This window comes from Aedes aegypti, chromosome 3 (assembly GCF_002204515.2).
Source record: "Aedes aegypti strain LVP_AGWG chromosome 3, AaegL5.0 Primary Assembly, whole genome shotgun sequence".
NCBI classification, from domain to species: Eukaryota; Metazoa; Arthropoda; class Insecta; order Diptera; family Culicidae; genus Aedes; species Aedes aegypti.
The window spans coordinates 133668307-133694361 of NC_035109.1; the positions used below are offsets into that span (position 1 = coordinate 133668307).

Sequence of the window (26055 nt, forward strand, 5' to 3'; positions counted from 1 at the left end):
GTACCGTTCTATGTGGAAGGAGTCACTCACGGGCGATTTCACAAGGTTTCGGAGTATTTCGGTAGCAAGACGGATAATTTTGTCATCGGTAGGTTTTCACCGTATGGAGAAATTCTGTTCGATTATTGGAATTCATTTATGGAGGGCGATTTGTTCACCTATTGGCTGCTAAGGGAGTTTGTTCCGAAGTACTTCGATGGAACGAGTGGTCATTTGGTCAGACCACTTGGTATGAGTGATATGAACATTGCATGGTTTGTTATTTTTGCAGGATCCATAGTAAGCTGCGCAACATTCACAGCGGAGAGGGGTCACGTGTTTTTCATAGAACATTTTAATGTTTAAATATTTATTCATTTCGCAACTGACTCTATTAAAATTAATTCTACAGTTTTTTCTCCATAGTCGTCGTTTTTGATCTGGATTGCTTCGAAGCCAAATGTGTACAATAGCTCAGTTAAAAAAGCAATTATTCATTAAGGGATGGTACACAAATTATGTCACGCTAAATTTCAACTTTTTCGACCCCCCCCCTTTGTCACACCTTTTGTATGAGTCCTCCGAAAATTTTGTAAGGCTTGTCACGCTTGACTCGAACCCCTCCCTCCCTTAGAGCGTGACGTAATTTGTGCATGACCCCTAAGGTTATTTGGACTCAAACTAAGGTAACACTGATGAACATAACAGAAAAATTGCTTCTTTCAAATCGACAACAAAAGCGATACCTAGAAATTTTCCTCTGAGATGATAGCCTAGCCCAATTAACGAGCGGCACTCATTACTCTGGACCCACGACTTCTAAAATACTAAGTTTAGATGGGGAAAGAAAGCTTTCAACAATTTTTCTTGAACAAAAGATAGTGGAAATTATATACACTTATCGAAATCCTTTTATCAAATAAATCAATTTTTATTTGATTGTTTATCAACAGTTTATAAATATGGGATCTCTAAATAGGATGTATGAGCGTTCCAATAAGCTTATAATGTTATTCCAATATCTACATACGTTGCAATATCGAACTTAATTAGTTTATGTTATTCTTCGAAAAGTAATGTCTACGCCATGAGCGTTCTCAAGTATTTTTAACCATGATCTTTAAGCGCAGCAATTTGCAATAGCCACGATACTTGCTGTAGGTTAGGCTTACCAGAAGAATATTTCAGAAAGGAGGACATTTAGCTGTACTGGTTTTGAAAAAGGACATTTCAAAAATAGCCGTTCCAGTTTTTGAAAAAATAAATAAAAATAATGGAATCATTTGTTCGAGAAACAACACAAATCCAGTTTCAAGGAATAAACAAATGTTTATGCGCTGACAAATCTCATGCTTGTACCATACCATTTTAGGGGGATGGGGTGGTCCCAACTAGTGGACGTAGTATTTTGAACTAAAAACTAAAGCGCTAAAACAAACATTTTGTTTATCGAACATTTGTTTAAGTTATTGATCTTGATGATAGAAGATTAAAGATTGGAGCGTCTTGCTGGGTAGTGCTTCGTGAAGCCCAAGCAGGACAGTTTTTACATTCAGAAATGGAATAGTGAAAAGTGAAAAATGAAAAGTGATTTGTTTGATTTGTGTCCTCAGTACTGTTGGTTTTTGGCTGCCCTAAGTTCATCGAACCATCCTGAAGTGACCGGCAGCACATAAATTTAGAGAATCAATCCGGTGAGTTTGTTCCAGTATGATACTTTTTCTTTTGTGAGCCTTCCGGATCGTTTTTGTCCGCGTCGTGGAACTTCTGATCGTTTCTTGAACGGAAATTGTTATTTTCGGAGTTTGATAATTATGTTCAGATTGCGCATTCTGTCCGGGCGGGTGTTACGCAACTAACAATCGGTCGTGGATGCTTTTTAACCGTTCGATGACCCTGGAGGGATCGATTCTGCTTTTCGTATAATTTTGAGCAGAAAAACCGACTGTGTTATCCTAGGGTATTTAGTTCGAACGCGCTTCCTTTCGTTTTTCGATTATCTAAAAATACAGTACCACCCAGTACAGTTTTTCAATGGGCACAATACAGTTTTTCAATAGGCGTGATTTTTTTTACGCGTATCGTTATTTTATACAATCCGATGACCCTGGAGGGATCGGTTTTGCTTTTTACTGGTTATTGAGCAAAAATATTACTGCACAATCGACAAGCATTTCGCGAAATACTATTTATACTATAAATAAGCTATTGTTTTCTCTTTTGATTGCCGGCATTCAAAAGATTAATTTGAAAACGCTTAAACAACAAATATTTATGGTCTATCGCCAGCTTTCTAGGCGAATCCTGACAATATACCTTCCCCAACCTCCAACTCCGTAGCACTTATGAGGGTGTCGCTGAGTCGGTGGCCTCTCATTAAGTAAGTGCTACATCAACATTTCCTTCCCCTATCCCAAGTTACGGTAAAGATGGGCGTGGCCGGGAATAGCGATATTCATGCTTTTAGTATTCTTGTTTATGATTTGAACAAGGTATACTCCCCTGTCTTGTTCTTGAAAGTAGTCAGGATGAGATTATTAAAAAGAAACATGAATGTTGCTAGTATCCAATCTACGAAGTATACCGTAACTACGCTAACGCTAACGCTAACGCTAACGCTAACAAATCTCATGCTTGTATGGCACAAAGCCACTTTAATATATGTAACAATGATAAAAACTAAATAAACCTTAGTTTTCTATTATCTTTAATACAAAATTTATGTTTAGTACAACCTTAGGAAAATTTTTTGTTTTAATCTTAGAAATGCAAAGAACTTAAGTTATGTTTTTTCAACAAACATCATTTAAAAATTCATTTTTTTAAATGTTTTTCGAAAATGATAAATTGACTTCTAGTTCCATTCAAGTCGTAAGAATTGTTAAATTATTCGTGATTTAACGCAAATCTAAAATACGAATATGGCGTTGTTCCAAAATTTTGATTTATGCAACCCAGTCGAAGTTAGTAGCTTTGGAAAAAATCACTGCTATCATTTCGCTGTCTAAACTCATAGCACAGGGAATTGTGAATATTCGTTTGAACTTGCAAAACTTTCGCAGCCTAACCACATTTGATCGCGAATAATGTTTATGCCTATGTGGAAAAGATATTCATGGATAATCACACTTAATTATTTCTTATCTTTCCAAATTTAGTTAAATGAATAAATGGACCCGTGTTATGCATTTTAAAATATCGTTTTATTAAGATAAAATAAAAGGTGCGAGTTTTAATGAAAAGTTTGTTTTAATATAATCCCAATATGTTATGTGCAATGTTGTGTTTTGAATGACATTTCAAGTGACACTACCAATAAATTGCCAAAATAAACAACAAAATCATATTGGACAACATAGAAGGGACGACCGTTTTAAGATTTCGCTCTTATTCTTTAACGATTTCGACTGTAAAGTTTATTGTGCGTCTAAATCATTATTCATCATTATTTCGAAGATGCAACCTAAAGGAGAATGTATTTTCTGATTTTTCGGCAGATGAAAACGCTATTGTAGAAAAAATGTCCATTCGGGGTAAGATCGACCCTTTAATTTGGATTCTAACTTCAGGGAATCTTTCTTGTCAGAAGACATTCTCTGAAGTTCATTTAAGTTGTGTTTTTCGAATTCCAATGAAAGTCATGGTTGGCGAACTTGTTAAATGGTTTGTCACAAGGTGATAGTTTTGTAAGTATTCAAATTTTTTTTCTATGTTATCACTTTTAAACTTGCGAGATCAAGTTTGAATAACTTTTTTTCATTGAACATTGATGAAAAAATAGATTTTAAAATGTTTACACATAAATTATTCATATTGCTCATTCACAAAGCTCGAGATTCGATAGATTTTATTATCTGAAAACAATTATCCTCTTCTGGTTTGTTTAAATAAACTGTAATTATTGTCATAACCAATCATTTGCTTCAACTTTATCTTCGTAAACTTAAATAAATCATATGTATTGACCCAAACATCATAATCTTAGCATGGAACATTTGAATTTTTTCATATATTCAGATGATCTCTTTCCTTTCTTTAATAATTTACATAATATGTGTACAACACCTTGAAGAGAGGGGTCACAAAACTTGAAAGTCATGTTTGAAGCTTGTTTTTTAACATCCCACACAAAATGCATGTATCGGGTTTACCCAAAAAGGGTGTCGATCTTACCCGCAATCTCAATTGTTTCATCTAAAAATGATGAAATACTAATTTGATTTAAACCACTATATGCCCTAAATTTATCATCGATCGATTGATTTATAATCTATATTATTTTTGTTTTATGGCTGTAGCGGTCATGCGACTCAAAGGTAAAGGGAGTCTACAGAAGCAAATGATGGAAACGAATAGGCTTCCTTGCGACGCCTTTGCACCAATTCGTTGCCATCGTTGGCTTCTATAGACTCCCATTACCTTTGAGTCGCATGACTCTTCGAATGTGGTAAATGGCGAAGAAACGTTGACACCTAGATCGATCATCAGCTTCTTGAGCCAGCTGAGCTCTTGACACGCCTCGGTTAAGGCAACGAGCTCCGCCTCCGTTGATGACAGCGCCACACAAGTTTGTTTCCTTGATGCCCAACTGACGACGCCACCTCCCAGTCGTATTAGGAAACCGGAATTGGACTTCCTATCGCGATGGTTGCCAGCCCAATCGGCATCTGCGTACATCTCGAGCCCGTCAGCTGTGGATCCTAGAATCAATTTGTGAGTACTAGTCGATTTCAAGTACCTGAGCACTCACTTGGCCTCGTGCCAGTCCAGTTGTGTCGGGCAGCTTGATTTTTGAGCCAGAATGGAAACGCTCACAGCTATGTCAGGCCGAGTATTAACTGCTACATACAGCAGACCACCGATGAGACTCAGGTATTGAGTGTTGTTCGGCAAACGTAGTTCATGCTCCTCCTCCTTCTGCTGCAGGTAGCCAGGATCCAAGGGTATTTTCGAAGACTTGGCGTTTTCTAGACCGAACCGTTCTGCAAGCTTCAGGATGTACCGTTCTTGATTAAGCTGGAATCCGTTACCATCCCTCTCGATTTCGATTCCTAGGAAATGTTTAACATCTCCTAGTGCTGTCACGTTGAAATGTTGCCTCAAAACCTGGTGAATAGCCTTGAACTCCTCCTCTGTCCTGCAAAAGACTAACATGTCGTCGACATAGAGTAGAACGTACGTGTAACTGTTTCCTTCCCTCCGCACGTACAGACAGGGATCTGCCGATGATGGGTTTAATCCCATTTGCCGCAAAACTGCATCGATGCTCTGATTCCACACACGTGCGGATTGCTTGAGCCCGTATATGCTTCGCTTCAGTAAGCATACTGTGTTCGGCCCTCCCATGGAGTATCCTTCCGGTTGCCTCATGTAGATGGTTTCATCCAACTTCCCATGAAGGTATGCGGTTTTGACGTCCATGTGCTTCACAAACATCTGACGACGGCTTGCCACCGTGAGTAGCGTCCTGAGGGTCACTTGCTTAGCAACTGGTGCGAAGACCTCGTCGAAGTCCACGCCGTATTTCTGGTTGAACCCTTGTGCAACCAGTCTTGCTTTGTGCCGCACGATGTTTCCTCTTTCGTCCTCCTTCGTTTTGAAGATCCACTTGCAGCCGATCGCTTTTCGGCCCGGGGGTAGCTCGACCAGCTCTCACGTGTTGTTCTCGATCTGAGCTCGATATTCGTCGTCCATTGCTTGCTTCCACAGTTTCGCTTCAGGTCCCCTCAATGCTTCGGACGGAGTACGTGGATCACCATCGGTTGATGGTTGACGCCTGGCTGCTAGTCCTTGTTGCCGGTCACTAGCTACGGGTCCAGGAAGGTCGATGGCGCTTCCTGCGTCTACCTAGACATTAGACTCGGGTTGGTTGTCTGAAAATCGATCGGAAGAGAGTCCTCTACTCGGAAAGAAAAAATCTTTCAACTTGCCTGGCAGGTAGCGCTCCCGTCCGCTGTGCCTCAACGCCTGTGACTCGGGCGGATTTGAAGATGAGCGCGGAGGGAGCGCAGAGTTTGTCACGTCACGAATTGGATTAAGAAATTCTTCATCTTCAGAGCCTGATTGATGTTCTTCCACAGGCACTATTCCATCTTCGATGTCGATTGCTTCTTTTCGTACCGGTTCGGGTTCCTCATGTACTGGACACGGATCGCCCAGGTCTAGTCGTACGACTTTTCGCTCCGGGACTGCAACCTGCATGCTGTTTGGAAGACGATGGTTTCTCTCCTGCTTCACTCACGAAGGTAACATCTCGACTCTTGATGATTTTCCTCGATTGGTTTCCGGCCATGCTTGTTGCTAGCGAATGCGGCCCCCGACGTTGGCACTCTGATCTCCTGCAGCAGTTTTGTCTTGATGACGTCACCGGTAATCGCTGCTCCGGAGTTTTCAAGAGCCATGATCATCGGCCGATATTCTTCAGGTAAACCGGCCAGCAAAAGTGCTCCTATCCACTCGTTGGTGATCTCGAAGCCAATTCCACGCAGTTGGTGTGCGGTTGCTATGATGTCGTGAACAAACGTCTCCATGGAGTTGCTCGTTGCCAAGGAGGTTGTGATGAGTTTTCTCATGACTTTCCGGGTCAATCCAGAGTCCTCGAACGCTGCTTCCAACTTCGACCACGTGTCCCGTGCTGATTCGGCTTCCCTCACATGCACGTAGTTAACCGGATCGAGCAAAAGGATGATTTTCGCTCGCGCTCTCCGGTCCTTCAATGCGTCTGCCACCGGAAGGGTCCCGTCTGCGTTCGGCGTTGGCTTCACGACTTCCAACAAATCTTCCAGTTCCAGGAACGTTTGTACCGCGAATTTCCACGTCGACCAGTTTTCGCGGCCGCGCAGAAGTTTGATTGACGGTAGGCTTGCTGAACCATGGATGGAATGGATCCGATTCTGGACTGCGTCTCCTTCGCCGCGCTGATAATTTTCCGCCGGGTTGGCCATCTTGAAGGACTTGAGAACTTTTCTTGAATCTTGAATAAAATTCTTCTAACTATCTGAACTCTCTGGGCCCATAACCTTTTTAAAAATGTGGCGAGATCCAGAGACCAAACTACTTTAGTTGGCAGTTGGAACAAGAATGAAAAAAATTATTTCTACTTTCTATATACAGTTTATAATAGCCTACTATGAATACTAATTGTCGCATTACTTCCGACAGAAAACAATACTAAACAAGTTTAAATAAACCTTTTTCTTGGCAGTTTTGTTAAAACTAACAGTTTGCGGAGAATTTAAATTTATCACAAATATTAGCTAAATTATGCCTTTTTAAATGCATTTGAAGACAGTATTGGCCTTAAGTGTTCGGAATATGAGTCAAAACGGTACATATCCATCAAAACCCCCAAATTGATGAAATCGAATAAGCCCTGGGTCTCCTATGACGCTCTAGTGTGTCTTATAGGAATGCGTTTAATAGGAGAACCGGCTGTATACGAATAATGAGTCATCATTTGCTGAAGTATCCACTCGACGATAATGAGGATGACACGAAGTGACGTAACAGTGACGATAAGCAGCTTCCAATCGGGAGCAAAATAGTCATTTTTAGCACTACGTAGTAAATGAACGTTGAAAAAGAACTTACAGGACAACTGCATGCGATAAGTTCAGGATTGTGCTAGATGAAGAAGAAACACTCTTTTGATGTAGACGTGGCTGCATGGTTTTAGATAAATTGAAACGAAACGATAAGTTTCCATTTTCACATTTATTATTCATTGTAATGTTGAAAGCCTATTTCCTATCTCACCATGCCACATTGTAGATTGCCGTTTCCTAACTCAGTAAGAATGTGGATTCGTTGTTGCTTTCTCATAGTGCTTGCTTTACCAGTTAGCCCACAGAAATTCAAAAATGTGGTTGAATATGAACTCCTCACTGAGTATTACATTGATCAAACTGGCCAATTCATTGCATCCATTTTGATGCCAATATGCGAATCGAACAATATTTATCAGTTAAATATTATGCAGCTGTTTTTCGATCCCTACAGCAACGTAGTCATGAATCGAGTTTTGAAGTATATTGCCGGAGCTTCGTGTGGTAATAAAATAGTTTTTGGACATACCAGCGATAAGATGGGATCAACGAAGGGTACACAGTACTACGTGGTTTTCTGCCACGTTTTGAGTGAGGTAAGGATTCTCCAGATTGTGTGATGCTATGGAACTAAATGTTATCGTTATTCGTAGAACGTCGTAAAGCTTATGGATTTCGTTTCCGAGCGACAATTAAGACACGGCGATGGTCGGTATGTTTTTGTGACTTTTTTAAACAACGGATCGGTTTACAATAGTAGATTTTTCATACGGCAAAACGACAGATATCGTTTGCATTACCTGTTTATGATAAAGTTTGACGCATATGGATGGCACCAAGCAGGCTTCATTCATCCGTTCTCTCTAAAAGAACGCCCATATATAATGGGGCAGAATATAGAAGAGACCTTCAAAAATCAGCTGAAGGATGTGGACGGATACCACTTTACAATGCAATATTCAAGACCCATATATGCGAGTCCTAAAGAGACCACTCAATACGGATATCTAGTCAAAACAATGGCGTCAAAACGAGGCGGCAAAGGCAGCTTACTATCGCTAAACCATGAAAGTAAATATTTCCCCGACTTTATGCTGATTGAAGACATTCTATTTGATGCCTCGAGATTCAAATTTGTCAAATTGCTTTCTATGAACCAGTTCCGGTACTTGTGCGTAGTGACACCTGCCTTGGACGAAGAGGTTCCTTGGCTTCAAGTATTCATCGAACCTTTCCATTGGACAGTCTGGGCTACGTTTCTGGTCGTAATTGAAATGCTCGCTATTTTTGTATATCGCTTCGGCTACCGAGGAAACATTCGAAGAAGTTTTTGGACCATACACTTTGAAATTTATCAAACTTTCATGAATGGTCTCTTGAATAGAAGGCGCAACCAGTTCGAAGAGTATGTTATCGGAATGTTTGTTCTGCTGTGCATGATCCTGATGGCAGTTTACGAGTCGGCATTGGTCTCCTCCATGTCAATGAAGCGGTTCTACCCGGAAATCGATACCATCGAAGAAGTGAACAACTCCAAGTATCCGGTGGTGATTGTGAAGCGTGTTACCGAACTGTTCAATCTTTATTTCAAGAACATGACATGGATAGCAGACGAAACGAGCACCAACAGAACCGCTGTGCCCAACATCATGACCGATTATCAGCACGTAGTGCCTTGCGAATCCGTTTATTATTATATAAAATGGAATGTAAAGAGGCGATTGCATGTGGTAGCGGAATACGCTGGTTCCAAAACAAACAATTTTGCCATTGCCACGTTTTCACCATATGGAGAAGTTTTGTACTACTATTGGACTGCATTCTTGGAAGGGGATTTGTTTAAATATTGGCAACTTACAAGGTTTGTGCCGAAATATTTCGAGAAGACCGGTGGCTACACGGTCAATCCGTTAAATTTGAGGGATACGAACATTGCATGGTTTACAATTTTGGTCGGATCCTTGTCCAGTATTTTGGCCTTTTCGATAGAACTTATATGCAGTGTTGTGAATAGATTTGTTTTTGTTCAAAGAGGCAGAAAAACTGTTAAGTGATTTAATAAATATGCTATCTCGTATAACTCAAAAACAAATAGTTTTACCCCCGGAATCCGGAAATAACACCAAACTTTATTATTTATAAATGGATCCATTAAAATTGCAAAAATGAATTAAAAAATACAACATTATACGCTTAAAGCTAATCAATTCCTTTGGCAATACACACGTTTTGGAATTATAATTAAAGAAAAACATATTTAAATGCTCTAGGAAAAGAATTATTTGAAAGCAGCTAGAATAGTTATTTATGCAACAAGTTGCAAAATGCTGATTTTTTTCAGCACGAGTTGTACACGAGTGCTGAAAAAATCGAATGTTGCAACGAGTTGCATTCAACATTTTTTTTGCTATTACGAAAAATTCCATTTAAGCTGGATTATTTCCAAAAGCACAAACAAACATTTCAACAGAAACTACGTGGGCATGTGTATTTTTGTATTTTTCGACATAGTAGTATCTGAGAGGGGAGACAGCTGGCTTAGATTGCGAGTTCCCAAAAGTCCAGGGAACCTGTCACTGGAAAACCGCACATTCGAAGGACAGAGCGTGAAAAACCGTCGAAAATCAAGTAAACATAATTAAAATTTCTACGTGTTTTTCGATGATTTTACATTTTTAAAAGTTGAATGCCTAAATATATTTGTGAGTTGGCAAACTGTTATTAAATTTTTTATTTTCATATCCTTTTTATAGTTAACAACAAGAAGAGAATATGGTTTTGACCGAAATAAGTTCATCTGATTGTTGTGCACAACCCAAAAATAATTGTTAATTATTAAAGAAAAATGTCAAGGAAGGCCAGAAAACTTGGTATCCTTGCAAGATACCCTGCTTCGGAAGAAAGGCGCATTAGAGCGCGTCCGGATACGAATCGAATGCACAACTTCCGAAATTAGGTATCTCGCATAGATTCTAAGAAAAGTTCAACTTCGGCGAGAAAGTTATTATAAATTTTTATCGCGCCGACAATATAACTAGTCTTGCATCTGAATCGCACATCAGATGCTTTGGCAGAATAGACTGGGATATTTAGCTGACGTCTCCCAAACAGTACTAAAAAGTGCTACTTTTTTTACCACCGAACACAGTGCTGAAATGTAGCCCTTTTCAGCATTATTTTTTTAGGAAAAGTATACAGTCAATGACATAAGTTAGTAACCAAATGCTGTTTTTCCATACAAAATGTCCAAGTTTGGTGTGCTGTATCTCAGCTTTTGGTAGTCCGAATTGGCTGAAATTTGGATGACGAACTACAAATAACTTGAAATTTTGTCTGCAAGGGAATTATTACATTGCAGTCATTTTACATAGAGTTTCAGAGTACCTGCATGCCATACGGTCAACCGATATACAAGTGTTCATGTAGCTGGTAACACTGCTAAAAACGATCAAGACAAGTTGAAAATCCCAAATTTACAGCAAGATAGATAATTGAATGTAATACTGAATGAATTTCCAGTTAAATATTTTTTTCTTGTGGAGTACTTAATTATCTGGTAGCTGGCAACATTCTTCAAGTGTATTTGATAAAGCTCAAAACAGTCAAACCTTCATTAGTCGATGTTCTCTTACTCGATATTGAGTCATAGAACCACGCTAGATTAGCTCTTACGTCCCCGACCGGACAAGGCCTTTTCAAACAATTACCATTTTGTCAATTTCCATTCGATTTTTTTTAAATTACCCTCATTTGACATTAAACAAGGTACCCGTTATTCGTCATGAATGAACAATGCTGAATTCGGAATCACGCTGAAGATATTCCGGGTTGTAGATGGGTCACGAGGCTGTCAAATTTGAGAAACGTTTTTATTTTTTTATTTGTTACAGCTACAACACCAAAGTTTTGATGTAAAACGTAGGATAATGATCGATTGTCATTATTTAAACATAATTTGAAGTAGTTGTCTATTCCGGAACATCGTTGCCGCTTCTGCCAGGGCCCCTATAGGGACATGTCCAAAACATACCGTGCGACGTCTCAATTGTCATGAATTCGAGAGAACTTGTCAATAATTGAAAAATAAACTAGGTACGAACAACCTGTGGCCACTCTAGAGCTCCTGACGCAGGTTCCACGAAGAATCAACTTGATATCAACTGATTAGGCTACTCCAGAGCACCTGGCACAAGTTCTACAGTAATTTCTACAGAGATTTCTCCGTGGATTCCACTAGGGTGATTCCTTCAGAGATTCCTCCGGGAAGATCTTTTTGTCACTATGATTTTTAAGACCAACGCCAATAGGGCTTCAGGAATACCTTCAGCAATTCTGCCAGAAGTTCCTGCTAGAGTTTCTCCAAACATTGTTGCAGGAATTTCTGCAGGAAAATCTTTACAAAGATTTTTCTAGAAAATTCGCACGGAGTTTGCGCAGGAATGTCTCCGGTGAATCCTTCATAGCATCCTCAAGTAAATTTTTTATGGGATATCTCCATCAATTGCTCCAAGTAATTCTTCCATACATTCCTCCAAGCAATTTATCCTGATATTCTTTAAGAGATTTGTCCAGAGACTCCTTCAAGCGTAATTTCAGGAAAGATTGTCTACTATACAGTGTATAGGAATCCTTGAAGGGATGTCTTTAAGTCTTCCTCCAGGGGTTACACTAGAACAATCTTTTGAAGGATTACTCCATATATTTTATCAGAATTTCCTCCATGCCCAGACAACCAGAAGTCGCCAAAAAGTTCACATAATAACTCGTTTATTCATACAAATTACATAAAACCCGTAACACACGGTGGATAAAATCGTCAGATAGATGAGTTTACTCGCATAAAACGCTTTTTTCTGAGTTCATTTGTTTCGTCCTGTACACTCGTACAAAGTAAGTCGAATAAATCCTTAGCAGCTGTCAAATCAACATTTGTTATCATAAGTTAAGTCGCATAGAATAACAGTTTAGTTCGGTTGAAAATGTATACACTCGCATTGTATGCTATTATTCATCACATAATATATTCACGTATATCGCCTCCACTTTTGTACGTAGATGGCCTTTTCGCGACATCTCATAAGAAAAATTTTGCACATTCAAAGCATCCAGGTGATTTCGTTATACGTACATTTTGGTTGTCTGGGTGAGTTCATGCAGAGATTTTTCCAGTCAGTCCTCTACAGGATGGAAAAGCTCCAGTGATCGCTCCAGGGTTTCAATCAGGATATTTTTCAAGGATTTCATTATGATTTCCTCCAAGGATCCTTCACTTCACGAATTTTTTGAGGTATTCCTCTAGGAATTCCTTAAGGAATACCTCCTGGAAAATCGTTACGTGAATAACTTCAAGGAATTTTCCAGGTAATCTACCATGGATTACCTCAAAAATATCTTCAGAGTTTCGCTTTGGCCTTCTAAAAACTGCTCCGGGGATTCCGTCAAGAATTCCTCTAGAAATTTCTCCAAAGATTACCCTTGGAATCATGCTCCAGGATTACAATAGGAAAATCTCTCTAAGAGAATTCTTCCGTGGATTCCTCCAGAAATTTCTCCATGGATTTCTCCAAGGATTTCTCCATAAATATCTCTGAAGGAATTTCTTCAGGGATTCCTTCTACATAATCTTCACAGTGATTCTTCAAGGGATGCTTCAAAGATTACTACAGGAATTTCGCCAGATATTCCTCCTGAGACGCCTCCAGGGATTTCTACAGCAATTTACCCAGATAATCTTACAAAGATCCCTTCATTACCAGATCAGTGGATTACAACAGAGTTGAGCATGAGCATAGATGACCGTACTATTCGTAGTTGCTACTCCGTGATTGACCAGAATAATCGAAGTTGCACAGAGATTTAATGAATGGGGCTTGGGATTAGCTCACCATTCTTCAATGTGCACAAATCGAGAGCTCAAATTTTAAAAGTCAAAAACGGCGCCGGCCACGTCCTTACGGTCATCGGGGAAGGAATGTTAGTTCGACAACCGTTGTTACTAGAGACCGAGATCACCTCTGCATCTCCTCAGTTGTCATGGAGAAGATATTGGGTTGGAGGGATAAGGTAAAGATCTGGGTGTCACCAGTGCACAGTGGACTTTTCTGCAAAAAATGTCTTTAAATTCAATATCTCTGGATGCCGCTGGAATAAAATCGACATTTTTATCGCAAAAGAAAGATTTTTTCATGGGCTAAACGATAGTGAGGTGAGTGTTCACTGGACGTCATTTTTTCGTACGGTTTTGGCCTGTTAAAGGTCATTTTACCCTATTTTCAATGGAAATGATATATTCATAAACCAATATCTCTGGATTCCGCTGGAATAAAATCGATCTTTTTACTGCAAAAAAGAGACTTTTTCATGGGTGGGACTATAATGAGGTGAGTGTTTACTGCACGTTATATTTTCGTACGGTTTTGACCTATTAAAGGCCATTTTACCCTATTTTCAATAGAAATGATATATTCATAATTCAATATCTCTGGATTCCGCTGGAGTAAAATCGATCTTTTTACTGCAAAAGAAAGACTTTTTCATGGGCAAAACTATAGTGAGGTTAGTGTTCGCTGCACGTTATTTTTTCGTACGGTTTTGGCCTATTAAAGATCATTCTACCCTATTTTCAATGGAAGTGATACATTCATAAATCAATATCTCTGGATTCCGCTGGAATAAAATCGATCTTTTAATGCAAAAAAGAGACTTTTTCATGGGCGGAACTATAGTGAGGTGAGTGTTCACTGCACGTTATTTTTTCGTACGGGTTTGGCCTATTAAAGGCCATTTTACCCTAGTTTCAATAGAAATGATATATTCATAATTCAATATCTCTGGATTCCGCTGGAATAAAATCGATCTTTTTACTGCAAAAGAAAAAAGGTAAGTGTAAATTAGATGTTCATACAGTTAACTCTCTTTTACTCGATATTGAAGGGACCATCGAGTTGCGGGAACGTGATTTTTGCGTACGATTTTTGCCAATTAAAGGTTATTTTTATATCTTATTTTTAATCCGCTGAGATACTAACGATCTTTGTACCTCGAAACAATAAAAAATTTCATGATTAGATTAATGGATACTTACGGTACGTTATTTATTTTCGCATAGGTTTGTCCTATTAAAAGTAATTTTACCCTATATTTGTTAGAAAAGAAATACCTCAATATAAACCGTACCATCGATAAATATATATGAAGTAGTTATGGCTTATGGTCTGATTTTTTGTTAAGTTAAAACATTCTAGAAAGACTTATCTTATCGGTACTTGGTCGTTGTCAATACTTAAAGTAGAAAGGTGTAATGATTTTTTCATTGGATGCGAGTAACTGACGCTGAAAAAGACAACTGGTAATCGAAAACGCATATCTGTCAAAATATAAGTAATCAGTATTAAATTAAAAGGTACAATTATCATATCAACTTTTATGATCCTTTTCGTTGCAAATAGTAAATACTGAGTGCAAGTGTCTAACTCGGCCATAAAAAAATAATCTAGCACCTTGAAATTCGACCTCAACCTACTTATAAGAAGGATTTTTTTCATTAAAAAGTCAAATATCGATTATACACCAGAAGAATCTAGTGATTGCACTTAAAAATATTGTCGCGAATGTGTATAATGACCATCAAATAACTAAATCGGTAAGAAAAATCGCACACCCTAATTACTCACCCAATTACCAATTCACTCACGAAACTTACTTACTTTTGAGGTAAAAAGTTCGTTTGTATCTTAGCTGAACCAAATATAATTTTAATAAAAATCTCATTTCTATGAAAAATTAAAATCAGTTCTAACAAAACAGAGTAATATGACCATCAGTCGAACAAACTCATGCAAATAAATCGTGTGTCGAGATTGTTCAACAAACCATTAATTAGATTATGAAATAATCTCAGCGAAGTCAAGAGAATTGATTAATAAACAATTTTTTCCCATCAATAATAGGGTAAAACGTGTTTTCATTGGTAAGGAGCTTTAATATGCCAAAACTGTACGATAAAATAACGTGCAATGAATACTTACTTCACTATAGTTTTGCCCATGAAAAAATCTTTCTTTTACGGTAAAAAGATCGATTTTATTCTAGCGGAATCCAGAGATATTGAATTTTGAATATATCATTTCCATTGAAAATAGGATAAAATGACCTTTAATAGGTCAAAACCGTACGAAAAATTAACGTTCAGTAAACACTTACCCCACTATAGTTTTGCATATCAAAAAATCTTTCTTTTGCGGAAAAAATATCGATTTTATTCCAGCGGAATCCAGAGATATTGAATAATGAATGTATCACATCCATTGAAAATAGGGTAAAATGACCTTTAATAGCTCAAAACCGTACGAAAAAATAACGTGCAGTAAACACTTACCTCATTATTGTTATGCCCATGAAAAAATCTTTCTTTTGCGGTAAAAAGATCGATTTTATTCAAGCGGAATCCGGAGATATTGATTAATGAATGTATCACTTCCATTGAAAATAGGGTAAAATGGCCTTTAATAGACCAAAACCGTACGAAAAAATAACGTGCAGTGGACACTCACCTCACTATTGTTTAGCCCATGAAAAAATCTTTCTTTTGCGGTAAAAAGATTGATTTTATTCCAGCGGAATCCAGAGATATTGAATTATGAATGTATCACATCCATTGAAAATAGGGTAAAATGACCTTTAGGGAGCTGGATCCTATTCTTGGCACTTTTGATTCACTTCGGCAGTGGGGTTTTTAAAAAGCTACAGAGCTAATTTTTGGCCACAATATGCGTCGTACTGAAGCGCTACTTATTGCAAAGTTTCAAACAATTCGGCCGAGAAAAACCCCCCATGCCAAAGTGAATCATGGAAGTGCCCAAGTGGTTCTGCACCCTAACAATACATGATAAATAGAAATTGATAAGCGTGAATTTCAACTGTTTTCACCATTTGCACCGCGGTTGCAATCGAGGCAATCGAGGTACAAATGAACCGGTTTTCGAACCGGCGTTCGAACCGATGTTCACTTTACACATGTTTGGGTATAGGATCAGGTTCGCGCGTTTTGGTTTACACATGAGAACAGATTATAAGGAGAGTACGAAACCGCCTGAACCAACGTGTTCGATGTTCGTTTGGGAAGACTGATTCTAGGCATTCTTAGGGTAATTTCTGATTAAATCCTTGGAGGAATTTATAAGGGAAACTCTAGAAAAATTTGTACAGAAATTTTCGGAGGCCAAAAACGAATCTTAAAAAAATATGCTCGGAGAATTCCTGGAGGATTATTTGGAAAAAAAAAATCTTTGGAGTGATTTGTGTAGATATTTTCTTGAAGATATCCCTGGGAGACTGCACGAAGGAAGATTTTGAAGTAGTTTCTTGTAGAATCCCTGGAAGAATTCCTGTCGGAACCTCTGGAGAAATAACATTAGTAATTCTTTAAGATCCCTGGAGAATTCCTGGATAAACCCAAATTTTATTATAAACAGTTTCTTGGTGGAATCCTTAAAGGAGTCTCTGATTAGATTTCTGGAGGAAGCTCTATAGAAATATCAGGAGGAAACGTTTAAAGAATTCTTGAATAAATCTCTGAAGGAATCCGTGGAGCAATCCCTGGAATGTTTGCTTGAAAAGTTCCCAGAAAAAATCCTGGAGGAATCTCAGTAAAGACTATACGGGAGGAACTTACGGAAGAATCACTTGCAAAATCTCTAGAAAAATCCTTGTAGAAATTTTCATGCAGAAATCTCTGGAATAATATTTGGAGGGTTTCTAGAAATATTGCTGAAGGTATTACTGGAGCCCAGTCGGAACCGGTCTAAAAATTTAGTAACGATCAAAAGTTTTCATGTGAGGAATTCCTAAAGAAATTATCGGTGGAATCCCTTACGCAGCTCCAGAGGATAGGATTTTCTTGTGAAATCGCTGTTTGGATTATGGTACAGATTATATTGGAGGAATTTCTGATACAATCCTTGGAGGAATCTTCGATGGAATTCCTAGAAAAATCTCTGGAAGAGTATTTGGATAATGGCTGAATGATGGTCTGAAAATGTTCACATCAAACCCTACCGGAACCGGTTCCGGAATTTTCCGACCAAATCCGGCCAAATATAATTATTGACGCCCTTGGTGCTCTTGTAAATCGGAATGAAAAATCATGGAATTCGAACCGTCGTACCATACATGCGTATAAACTTCTGGATATGATATGTACCATTTCCTTCTGAAACAGGTTCAAGGTGACTTTGAGCCCTTGTATCCAGAGTGACCATTCTTACAAAAAATGTCAAAGGTTTTATCCGCCGGTTTCATATGTTTCATAGAAAAAAGCTAAAAGAACGAAAATCGGTTCAAAAATGAAATTTTGAGAATGTTCCAAATCATGAGCCATTTTTGACACTTAATGCATAATGTGTATTTTTTTTTGTAGCGTCACTCCTAGAGGTCGCTGAAAGCTTCTTTTAGCACGAAAATGTTCGTTTTCAAAAGTTAGGAAGAGTCAGAACATTTTAGGTTTTCATCTCTTGTCTCTACAAAGTTACAGCCCCTTGAGAATACCGATTGGTCAAAAATAACCCCAATGCACAAAAAAGGTTAAACTAGATGTTTAAAATAATCAAATCAAATTATTATTCTATAGAAGAGAGGTTCTATTCAGACAGTTTTAGACATACCAAAAAGAAAATTTTTGCCAATCCTTCTATAGATGTTTGTGGAAAATTTATTTCGTACGAACTACACATTCGTTCGATCTTAATACCTTGTGCTTTGCTGGAGACACGTAGTACTTAAGGTGAAGATGAATCGAAGCCAAAGTTCAAATTTTCAAGAGCACGGATCTGGAGAACCAAATATCTGTTTGAGCTGAAAACCTAATCGATTGGTCACCACCAGCTAGTGATCAATTGATTAAATATTCAGCTTAAACGGATGTTTGGTTCTCCAGATCCGTGCTCTTGAAAATTTGAACTTTGGCTTCGATTCATCTTCACCTTAATGCCACATCTAGTGATTTTACGTCGTTACAATATTCAATTCCAGCTTTGAAATTTACATCAACATATATCATTTATTTATAATAGTAAATTCAATTGAAAAAAACTCTTTTATTCATCCCAGATTCAAATAGAAACAGAAGAAAAAAAAATTCTCCTCATCAGTTAATAGCCTTTCCTGATAGATAGTAAACTATGAATTAATCACTCACCTTAAACACACCAATGATGAGGGTCAGCGAAAGAAAGTTGTACAATACTAGCAGCACTACGACCGGTTCCACTGAAACCGACATGAATGATTCATAATTTCATTTACATACTCCACTCATTCCCTACTGCCCTTAAAAAAATAACTCACCGTCATAACAAGTAATATCACGATCCAGCTCCCGGGTGCATTGCAGCAGAGCGGATGCCACTTCAAATGAGACGAATATTTCCGCAAAAGCGATAAAATAGCTCCAGGTGTAATAATTGCACACCGAACATCGCATTTTGTATTCTTTGGCTTTTTCCGATACACACTAAGCTAATGGACGAATTCTACGTGTCTAAGGCTGTTTTCTACACGATAGTGCTAATGCCGAAAAAATTGCTTTTTCTTGAATGTGGAAGGCGAACCATTCAGTCTGAGATTGTGACTGAATTTTCCGATTGCGTTCCACCACCCACAACCTTCCACGACCCATCGGTGACCGATAGCGAACACAGTTGAAACGGCGGTTTGACAACACTACGCGGCTGCGCACTACGAACGAACGTTGTCCTTGCAGCAAATCCTGTTATCGAAATGTCTCGGAATGGTACCAACTGTGACGGATAGGGTGCTCTGATTCCTCACTATTCCGGGATCTATCAACTTTAGGGAGAACATCTCATTTTTAAAACTTAGAAAAATGTCAAAGTTTATTACAACATTACGGTTCAGTTCAGTTCTAAACCCAATTTCCCCTTAATAAAGAGTCAATCAATCAATCAATCAGTTCTAATTCGTATTTATTTTCAATTTTTGTTTGATTCATAATAATTTTTACATCTAATGTGGTCGGCCTAGGGGGCTTTCAATCTAGGTTTAATTTGGATTTGGATTGTTGTTTTAAATTAAGTACTTTATTATTACAATTTGGCTCATTATTAGACAAAATTACGGTTGTTAAAGATTCACTGAGGGAAGTTCTGGAATAAACCTCCTACTTCGTTATTTTGCAAACCAGTTCTAATGAAGTATGGTTCAACAGCTTGGCTGTTTGCCAGTGTGTTCCGGAGCCTCGTTTTCCATGGGGAAGTTTAGTCACTAAAGACTGGAACGCGCCAAAAATGGTCAACTTAAAATTGCTGTTGTTCTATAGACAATGCATAAAAAACTGCATTTGCTGCATTTGAAAGTTGAGTGTATTAGCCTGGGACACGGTTATATAAAAAAATACAGTCTTTTCCCAGTCCACTTATTGGATTACATTTGGGTCCCATAACAACTGTGCAAAATTTCGGAAAATTTGCTTTATTTTGTAATTATTGTGATACTTTTACTTGTTAATTAATGTCGCCTTGCCAATAGGTTACCATTGAATAACTTTTTTCACAAGGGTCGGATTATTTCGCGGTTTTTGGCAATATTTTTCATCGTAAAAATATTTATCTTTCTAATTACAGAGAAGATAGACCCATCTTAATGAGGAAAGAGTATACACGACACCGTTGAACGTCAAATAAGTAGAGTTGATTTCGGTCACTATTGTTCTATTGTGACCCAACCTCACCCCCATTTTTAATTTTTACACACCGTTTCGAAAATAAAAAAGAAAATTTTTGTGGGAAAATCAAATGGATTCCGAAAATTTCTGGATTAAAAGCGTAGAATTTCTTTCCTTGACGATTGATTGATTTTACTATTGGCAAGCATACACAGTTAAAAATAATGAAGATTAAACGTCATGTAAACTTCATTTATGCCATGTAAACACGACGTCATGTAAATTTAATTCTGAAATCATGCAAAAATGTGTTATATGTCATGTAATCACTCAGGATCCTGCTGGATTACATGACATATAATTGAAGTTTACATGACATGTCATGTAAATATCCATGATACTCCACGCTCCAATTATGTGCATTATATGTCTCAGAAATTTACACGTTTCGTTCGAACTGTGTATTATACAACCATTATCGTGGACTTTAAAGCCAACCGATAATAAATTCCGGAGGTCCAAAATGTATTGAGCAATTCTCGCTGAAAACAGGCCGCCATTGGCTTTCATCGTTAGAATTCCAATTTTTTGTCACTGATCGCTAGTTTTCGATAAAACCTAAGGGTGGTCCTTTCCGTTTCCTCGAATTGGTGGGCCCCTCGTACGTCAGCTAGCTAAACAGTTTTCGAAAAAGCCCATTTTTTGATAAATCTTGTGTATTTCTTCACGTGATATGTCTCATATTTCCCTTGGGATACATAGCATATAGAGAAAGCGATATAGAAGCGTTTAGCGATGTATAAGTTTTCATTTATTGAATTAATTTATTCATTATTACTGAATTCAAAATTATGACGAAGCATTGTTCTGTTATCAAAATTGCAATATAAAAGAAAATTACTATTTAATAACCTGTATTTGTAACTAATAGAGATGGCCGGGTTTCAAATTTTTCAAACGCGAACCCGACCCGTTCCCGACTTATTTTATTTCTTCAAACCCGAACCCGACCCGAAACCCGAAATTTTTTTGTAATGAAAACCCGAAAAAAACCCCGAGCTCAAAAAGATAGTAAATTCAACGTTTCTGATGTACACAGTTAAAAATAATGAAGATTACACGTCATGTAAACTTCATTTATGCGATGTAAACATGACGTCATGTAAATTTAAGTCTGGAATCATGTAAATTTGTGTTATATGTCATGTAACCACTCAGAATCCTGCTGGATTACATGACATATAATTGAAGTTTACATGACATGTCATGTAAATATCCATTATATACCACGCTCCAATTATGTGCATTATTTGTCTCAGATATTTACACGTTTCGTTCGAACTGTGTAGAGAAGTTTTCAGGATGCTACTCTGTTCATAATTCTCACTAAACCCGACTCAACCCGACTTTTTTCAAGCCCGAACCCGACCCGTACCCGATAATTTTGTAGCCTTCAAACCCGACCCAGACCCGAAAAATTTCAAATTTTTAAACCCGACCCGAAACCCGAATTTTTTTTTGTAAGAAAAACCCGAAAAAAAATCCCGAGCTCAAAAAGATAGTAAATTCAACGTTTCTGATGCATAGAGAAGTTTTCAGGATGCTACTCTGTTCATAATTCTCACTAAACCCGACTCAACCCGACTTTTTTCAAGCCCGAACCCGACCCGTACCCGATAATTTTGTAGCCTTCAAACCCGAACCCGAAAATTTTCAAATTTTCAAATTTTCAAACCCGAATCCGACCTGAACCCGTCAGGTTCGGAACCCGAGACCCGACCATCTCTAGTAACTAATAATGCTGAGTATCATGATCAGTTTCGGTAAAGACGTCACGTCAGGAAAATGAAGAATAATAATAAGAAGAGTAAACGTAACCTTGTTTTTATTGGTAGCCTCTAAATTCGACATGCTGAGTGCTATCAAGGTGAAAAATTCATTCTACTACCTAAAATCAAGATGGCGTCAAAATCCAATATGGCCGCAAGATTTTATCACTCAAAATAATACCCTTAAGGGACGGGACTTGGCTCGAATAAAACACCAACGATTGAAAACTTATTTCTTTGTTTACAAAAAATTATGTTTCCATTGATTCCATAGAACATGTTTTAGAAAATCGTTCATTTCATAGGGTAAATACCTTAGCTCACCTAGTTTTTGTAGTCTATCTTGCGCATTTTTTCTCAGCTTTCTGAATGGTGATCTCAGAACTCAAAACAAGCGGTGCGCTAATGGTGACAAATCGATTTTTCTAACGAAATTCAAGATGGCGGCTAAACTGAAAACGGCCGCCAAAATTGTTTTAGCCTTAAATGAAAGCTATATTCTTTCTCTATACGATGCCACTATGTTTGTTATGTGTTCCAAGGGAAATATGAGACATATCACGTGAAGAAATACCCAAGATTTATCAAAAAATGGGCATTTTCGCAAACTGCTTAGCTAGCTGGCGTACGAGGGGCCCACCAATTCGAGAAAACGGAAAGGACCACCCTTAAGTTTTATCGAAAACTAGCGATCAGTGACAAAAAATTGAAATTCCAACGATGGATGCCGATGGCGTCCTGGTTTCTGCGAGAATTGCTCATTAGTGTGTTCAAAATGATGGAAAACATTGCTTCACACTCAACTAGGGTTGTCATGTCTATTACGGCTTAACCAGCCGACGGTGTTTTGAAAATACCTGAAGGTCAAATTGACTTTTGTGTCTACGACCTTCAGGTATCATTGCTTCACAATTCAATCATGTTCGACATATTTTGGATTCTACATGACCGTGTTGGAATTTTTATTTCATAGAGGAAGTTTTTCTCTTCATTTTGGCATTTCCTATGACATTGTTACTCTGTGCAATTCATTAATTAAAACAACAAATCAAAATCAATTCCTTAGGGGGTCCAAAACACGACCGTTACCCTATACAGGATGTCCCATAGAACAAATGACAATTGTGCGATAGCGGGCAGTAAAACAGCTGATAGTTTTTTATTTTGATATCTCAATGCTTAAAATATATGTTAAGAATCACTTATAAATCGTGCTAGATAGGGTAACCAATATAATTTGGACCCCTATATATTTTGGACCCCCTTGGCCATTTTCCTGCAAATTTCCCAGTTTAAATCGAAAGACCAACTCAATTTGCATGCTATTTAGGAAGATAGGACTATTCCGCACTTGCATCAACCGTTTGTACAAAGAAAATGTGTTTATTTTATCTGAAATTAATTAAATTTAATCGGTGCATCCATGCAACCGTTACACCACGTTACACACAGAAATTGAAGCCGTCAGAAATTTTTCAGATGTAAACAAAAACTTTTTTCAAATTTCTGGTCAAACAGCGAAGAATTCCTTCGGTTCTCCATTGTCGATCGATTGATTAGGCTATGGGCACGCATATAATACATCCAGTGTCATGGACTTTGTCGCCAAACTATAAAAAAATGCCGGGGGTCCAAAATGTATTGGTGTGTCCAAAATAATGAAAAACAGTGCTTCACAATTCAATTATTTTCGACGTTTTTTGGATCCTACATGACCGTTTGGGCATTTTTATCTTGTAGAGGAAGTTTTTCTCTACATTTTGACATATTCTTTGACTTGGTTGCGCTGTGCAATTAATGAATTGGAACACAAAACTAAAATCACTTCCTTAGGGGGTCCAAAATACGACCGTTACCCTAATCTTCTTTTTATTTGGATTTAATTTTACACTTGTATCCAGTATGAGCTTGATTGGCCGCCCGTAGATGCTACTCCAGTATCGCCAGATCAGCTGCACTTACACAAGGAACCAACCGAATGACTGCTTGGGACTAACAGGCATCCTCAGTGTATAAGTGCTGGTGATCTTCTATTTTTAAGCGACAATGGTGCCTGCCACGTCAGAATGCAGACCAATGTGGGAAAGGGGAAGGAAATGATGTTGCACTTATACTGGCCCACTGTAGACCGTGGAGTCCGACTGCATCTACGTCAGTTCATGCGGAAGTGTATGGATTGGGAAAGGCATGGCGCGTGGAAGTATGTAAGCGTTAGGGAAACGGTTTCTTATCCGTCTCTGGTTCTAGGCGTTTGCTATGAACGAATAATTTGAGTGTGATATATTTAGAATGAAAGATAAGAAGCAAGCGAGAGATATACAAATACAAAGTACAAGAAAGGGACGGGACTGGGATTGAACCCATGACCTTCTGCTTATGAAGCAGAAGCAGTAGCCATCAGACCACCAACCCCGTCTTTACACATATATCCAGTATGGTAGAATAGTGTTTTACATAAATAAATCGATCATTTTGACTCACGGATAACTTTTGAAAATGAGTTATCCTAAGAGTTTTTGCATGCAATTTATTTGAAAAATTTTAGTTCCGAAACTGCTGATTTCGAAGAAAAATGTTTTATAGAGAAGTTGTAGTAATCTATGTACAACAAAAAATACACTTAAAATATGTTATTTGTGAACATGGAAAAAAAAATGTCAAAATAAAAACGTGCTGATGACAAAAGAAGAAACTTGAAATTTTTCTCAACCATAATAATTATCGTGATCATCTCTCAAAAAGAAGCCATTTCAAGTTATTTGAAGTTAAATGCAAAAATTCAATAACTGATGGAGAATCCCGCAAAATTAATGAAAATTATTTATTATTTCATTCAAATATGTCGCATTAAACTTGAAACAATTCGATAATGGCTCTTTTCAGCGAGCTCATTTCCAGTTAAAAAAAAATCAAGATTTTTTTTTTATAATTGGCGCGCATTCATTTTGACAAAAAAGAAAAAAACAAAATTCTGAAAGTCCACCAAAAGTTGTTCATGGAAAAACTTTTTTATTAAAAATATCTCCATTATAAAAGTTTGTCCCAATCATCAGTTTCTTGTGTAATTTTAAAGTAGAATTTCGTTTCGGAATTTTTCTTTACCATCTACAGTTTTGAACTAGAATTTTTCAAATGAACACCCAAATTCCCCCCCTAGAGGATATCAGAAGAGCAACTTTTACCAGTCGTTTTCAAAATTTGTCCATCGATGGAACAGGACAAAAAAAACAAAGCAGTGACATGAAGTTTTTTCGAAATAATTTACTGGTATGAGTGTAGTGAACATGCTTTAGCAGAAACAGACATTTTTGATTACATTCAGATTGTTTTTTGCATAATATATTCCAAAAAAAAACTTGTTTTTGGACACGTTTGCCGTAACTTAAAATTTAAAGCGATGACATATAGTTTTTTCTACATAAAATTTATTGAAGTCCAGTGAACGTGTGTGAGTAGAAAAAGAATTTGCCAATTACACTCAAAGTTCGTTTTACATATAAAACCAAACCAAAAATGTATTTCCAGAGATTTTTTGTCTGTGAGTCAAAATTGTAGTTCTTTTGGCATGAATTTGCTTGTACAAGTCAAATTATCATTTTTGTACCAATATAAATTTTTGACAAATATAACTCTAATTTTTGGATCCGTTTGCATGTAAATTGTAATTTATAGCATAAATATGTAGTTTTCTTAACATAAATTTGCTTCAAGAAGTCAAGTGAACATGTTTGGGAAGAAAACTAAACTTTGACTACACTCAAAATGTGTTTTACCTTAAAACCACAAAAACGTTTTTCCTTAATTTGTTTTCCTGTACATTATAATACAAAACAATGGCGAGTGGCTTTTTCGACATGAATTTGCTTGTAGAAGTCAAGTTAATATTTTGGACAGGAATATACATATTTGACTACATTAAAAATTTCTTTTGTTAAACATACTACATAAAACTCTATTTTTCGGATCCGTTTGCTTATAAATTGCAAATCAAAGCTAGGATATGTAGTTTTCTCGACATTGAGTG

At 37.5% G+C, this 26055-nt stretch overlaps 2 protein-coding genes across 2 annotated transcripts in view; one reads left to right on the top strand and one right to left on the bottom strand.

Annotated features, from left to right (window-relative positions):
* The window catches only part of LOC5569631, a 32373-nt gene extending 13157 nt beyond the window's left edge, over nucleotides 1-19216 (bottom strand). The window contains exons 1-2 of the mRNA XM_021851749.1: nucleotides 18867-19216; nucleotides 18718-18788 (exon numbers count right to left, since the gene is read on the bottom strand). Coding sequence (XP_021707441.1) covers nucleotides 18718-18788; nucleotides 18867-19002 — 207 coding nt within the window. The 5' untranslated portion in view covers nucleotides 19003-19216. The remainder of the gene's footprint in view (nucleotides 1-18717; nucleotides 18789-18866) is intronic.
* LOC5569633 lies at nucleotides 7790-9810 on the top strand. Its single transcript, XM_001658608.2, has 2 exons — nucleotides 7790-8119; nucleotides 8177-9810. Exons 1-2 carry the CDS (start codon nucleotides 7910-7912, stop codon nucleotides 9575-9577), a joined length of 1611 nt encoding a protein of 536 aa, XP_001658658.2. The 5' UTR covers nucleotides 7790-7909; the 3' UTR covers nucleotides 9578-9810.
* Nucleotides 19217-26055: the final 6839 nt, after the last annotated feature.

Excerpts from the sequence above, each read along its gene's own strand:
- LOC5569633 (XM_001658608.2), top strand. The coding sequence starts at position 7,910 with ATGCCAATATGCGAATCGAACAATATTTATCAGTTAAATATTATGCAG. Across the intron at positions 8,120-8,176 it reads TCTGCCACGTTTTGAGTGAG|AACGTCGTAAAGCTTATGGA; the intron begins GTAAGGATTCTC and ends CGTTATTCGTAG.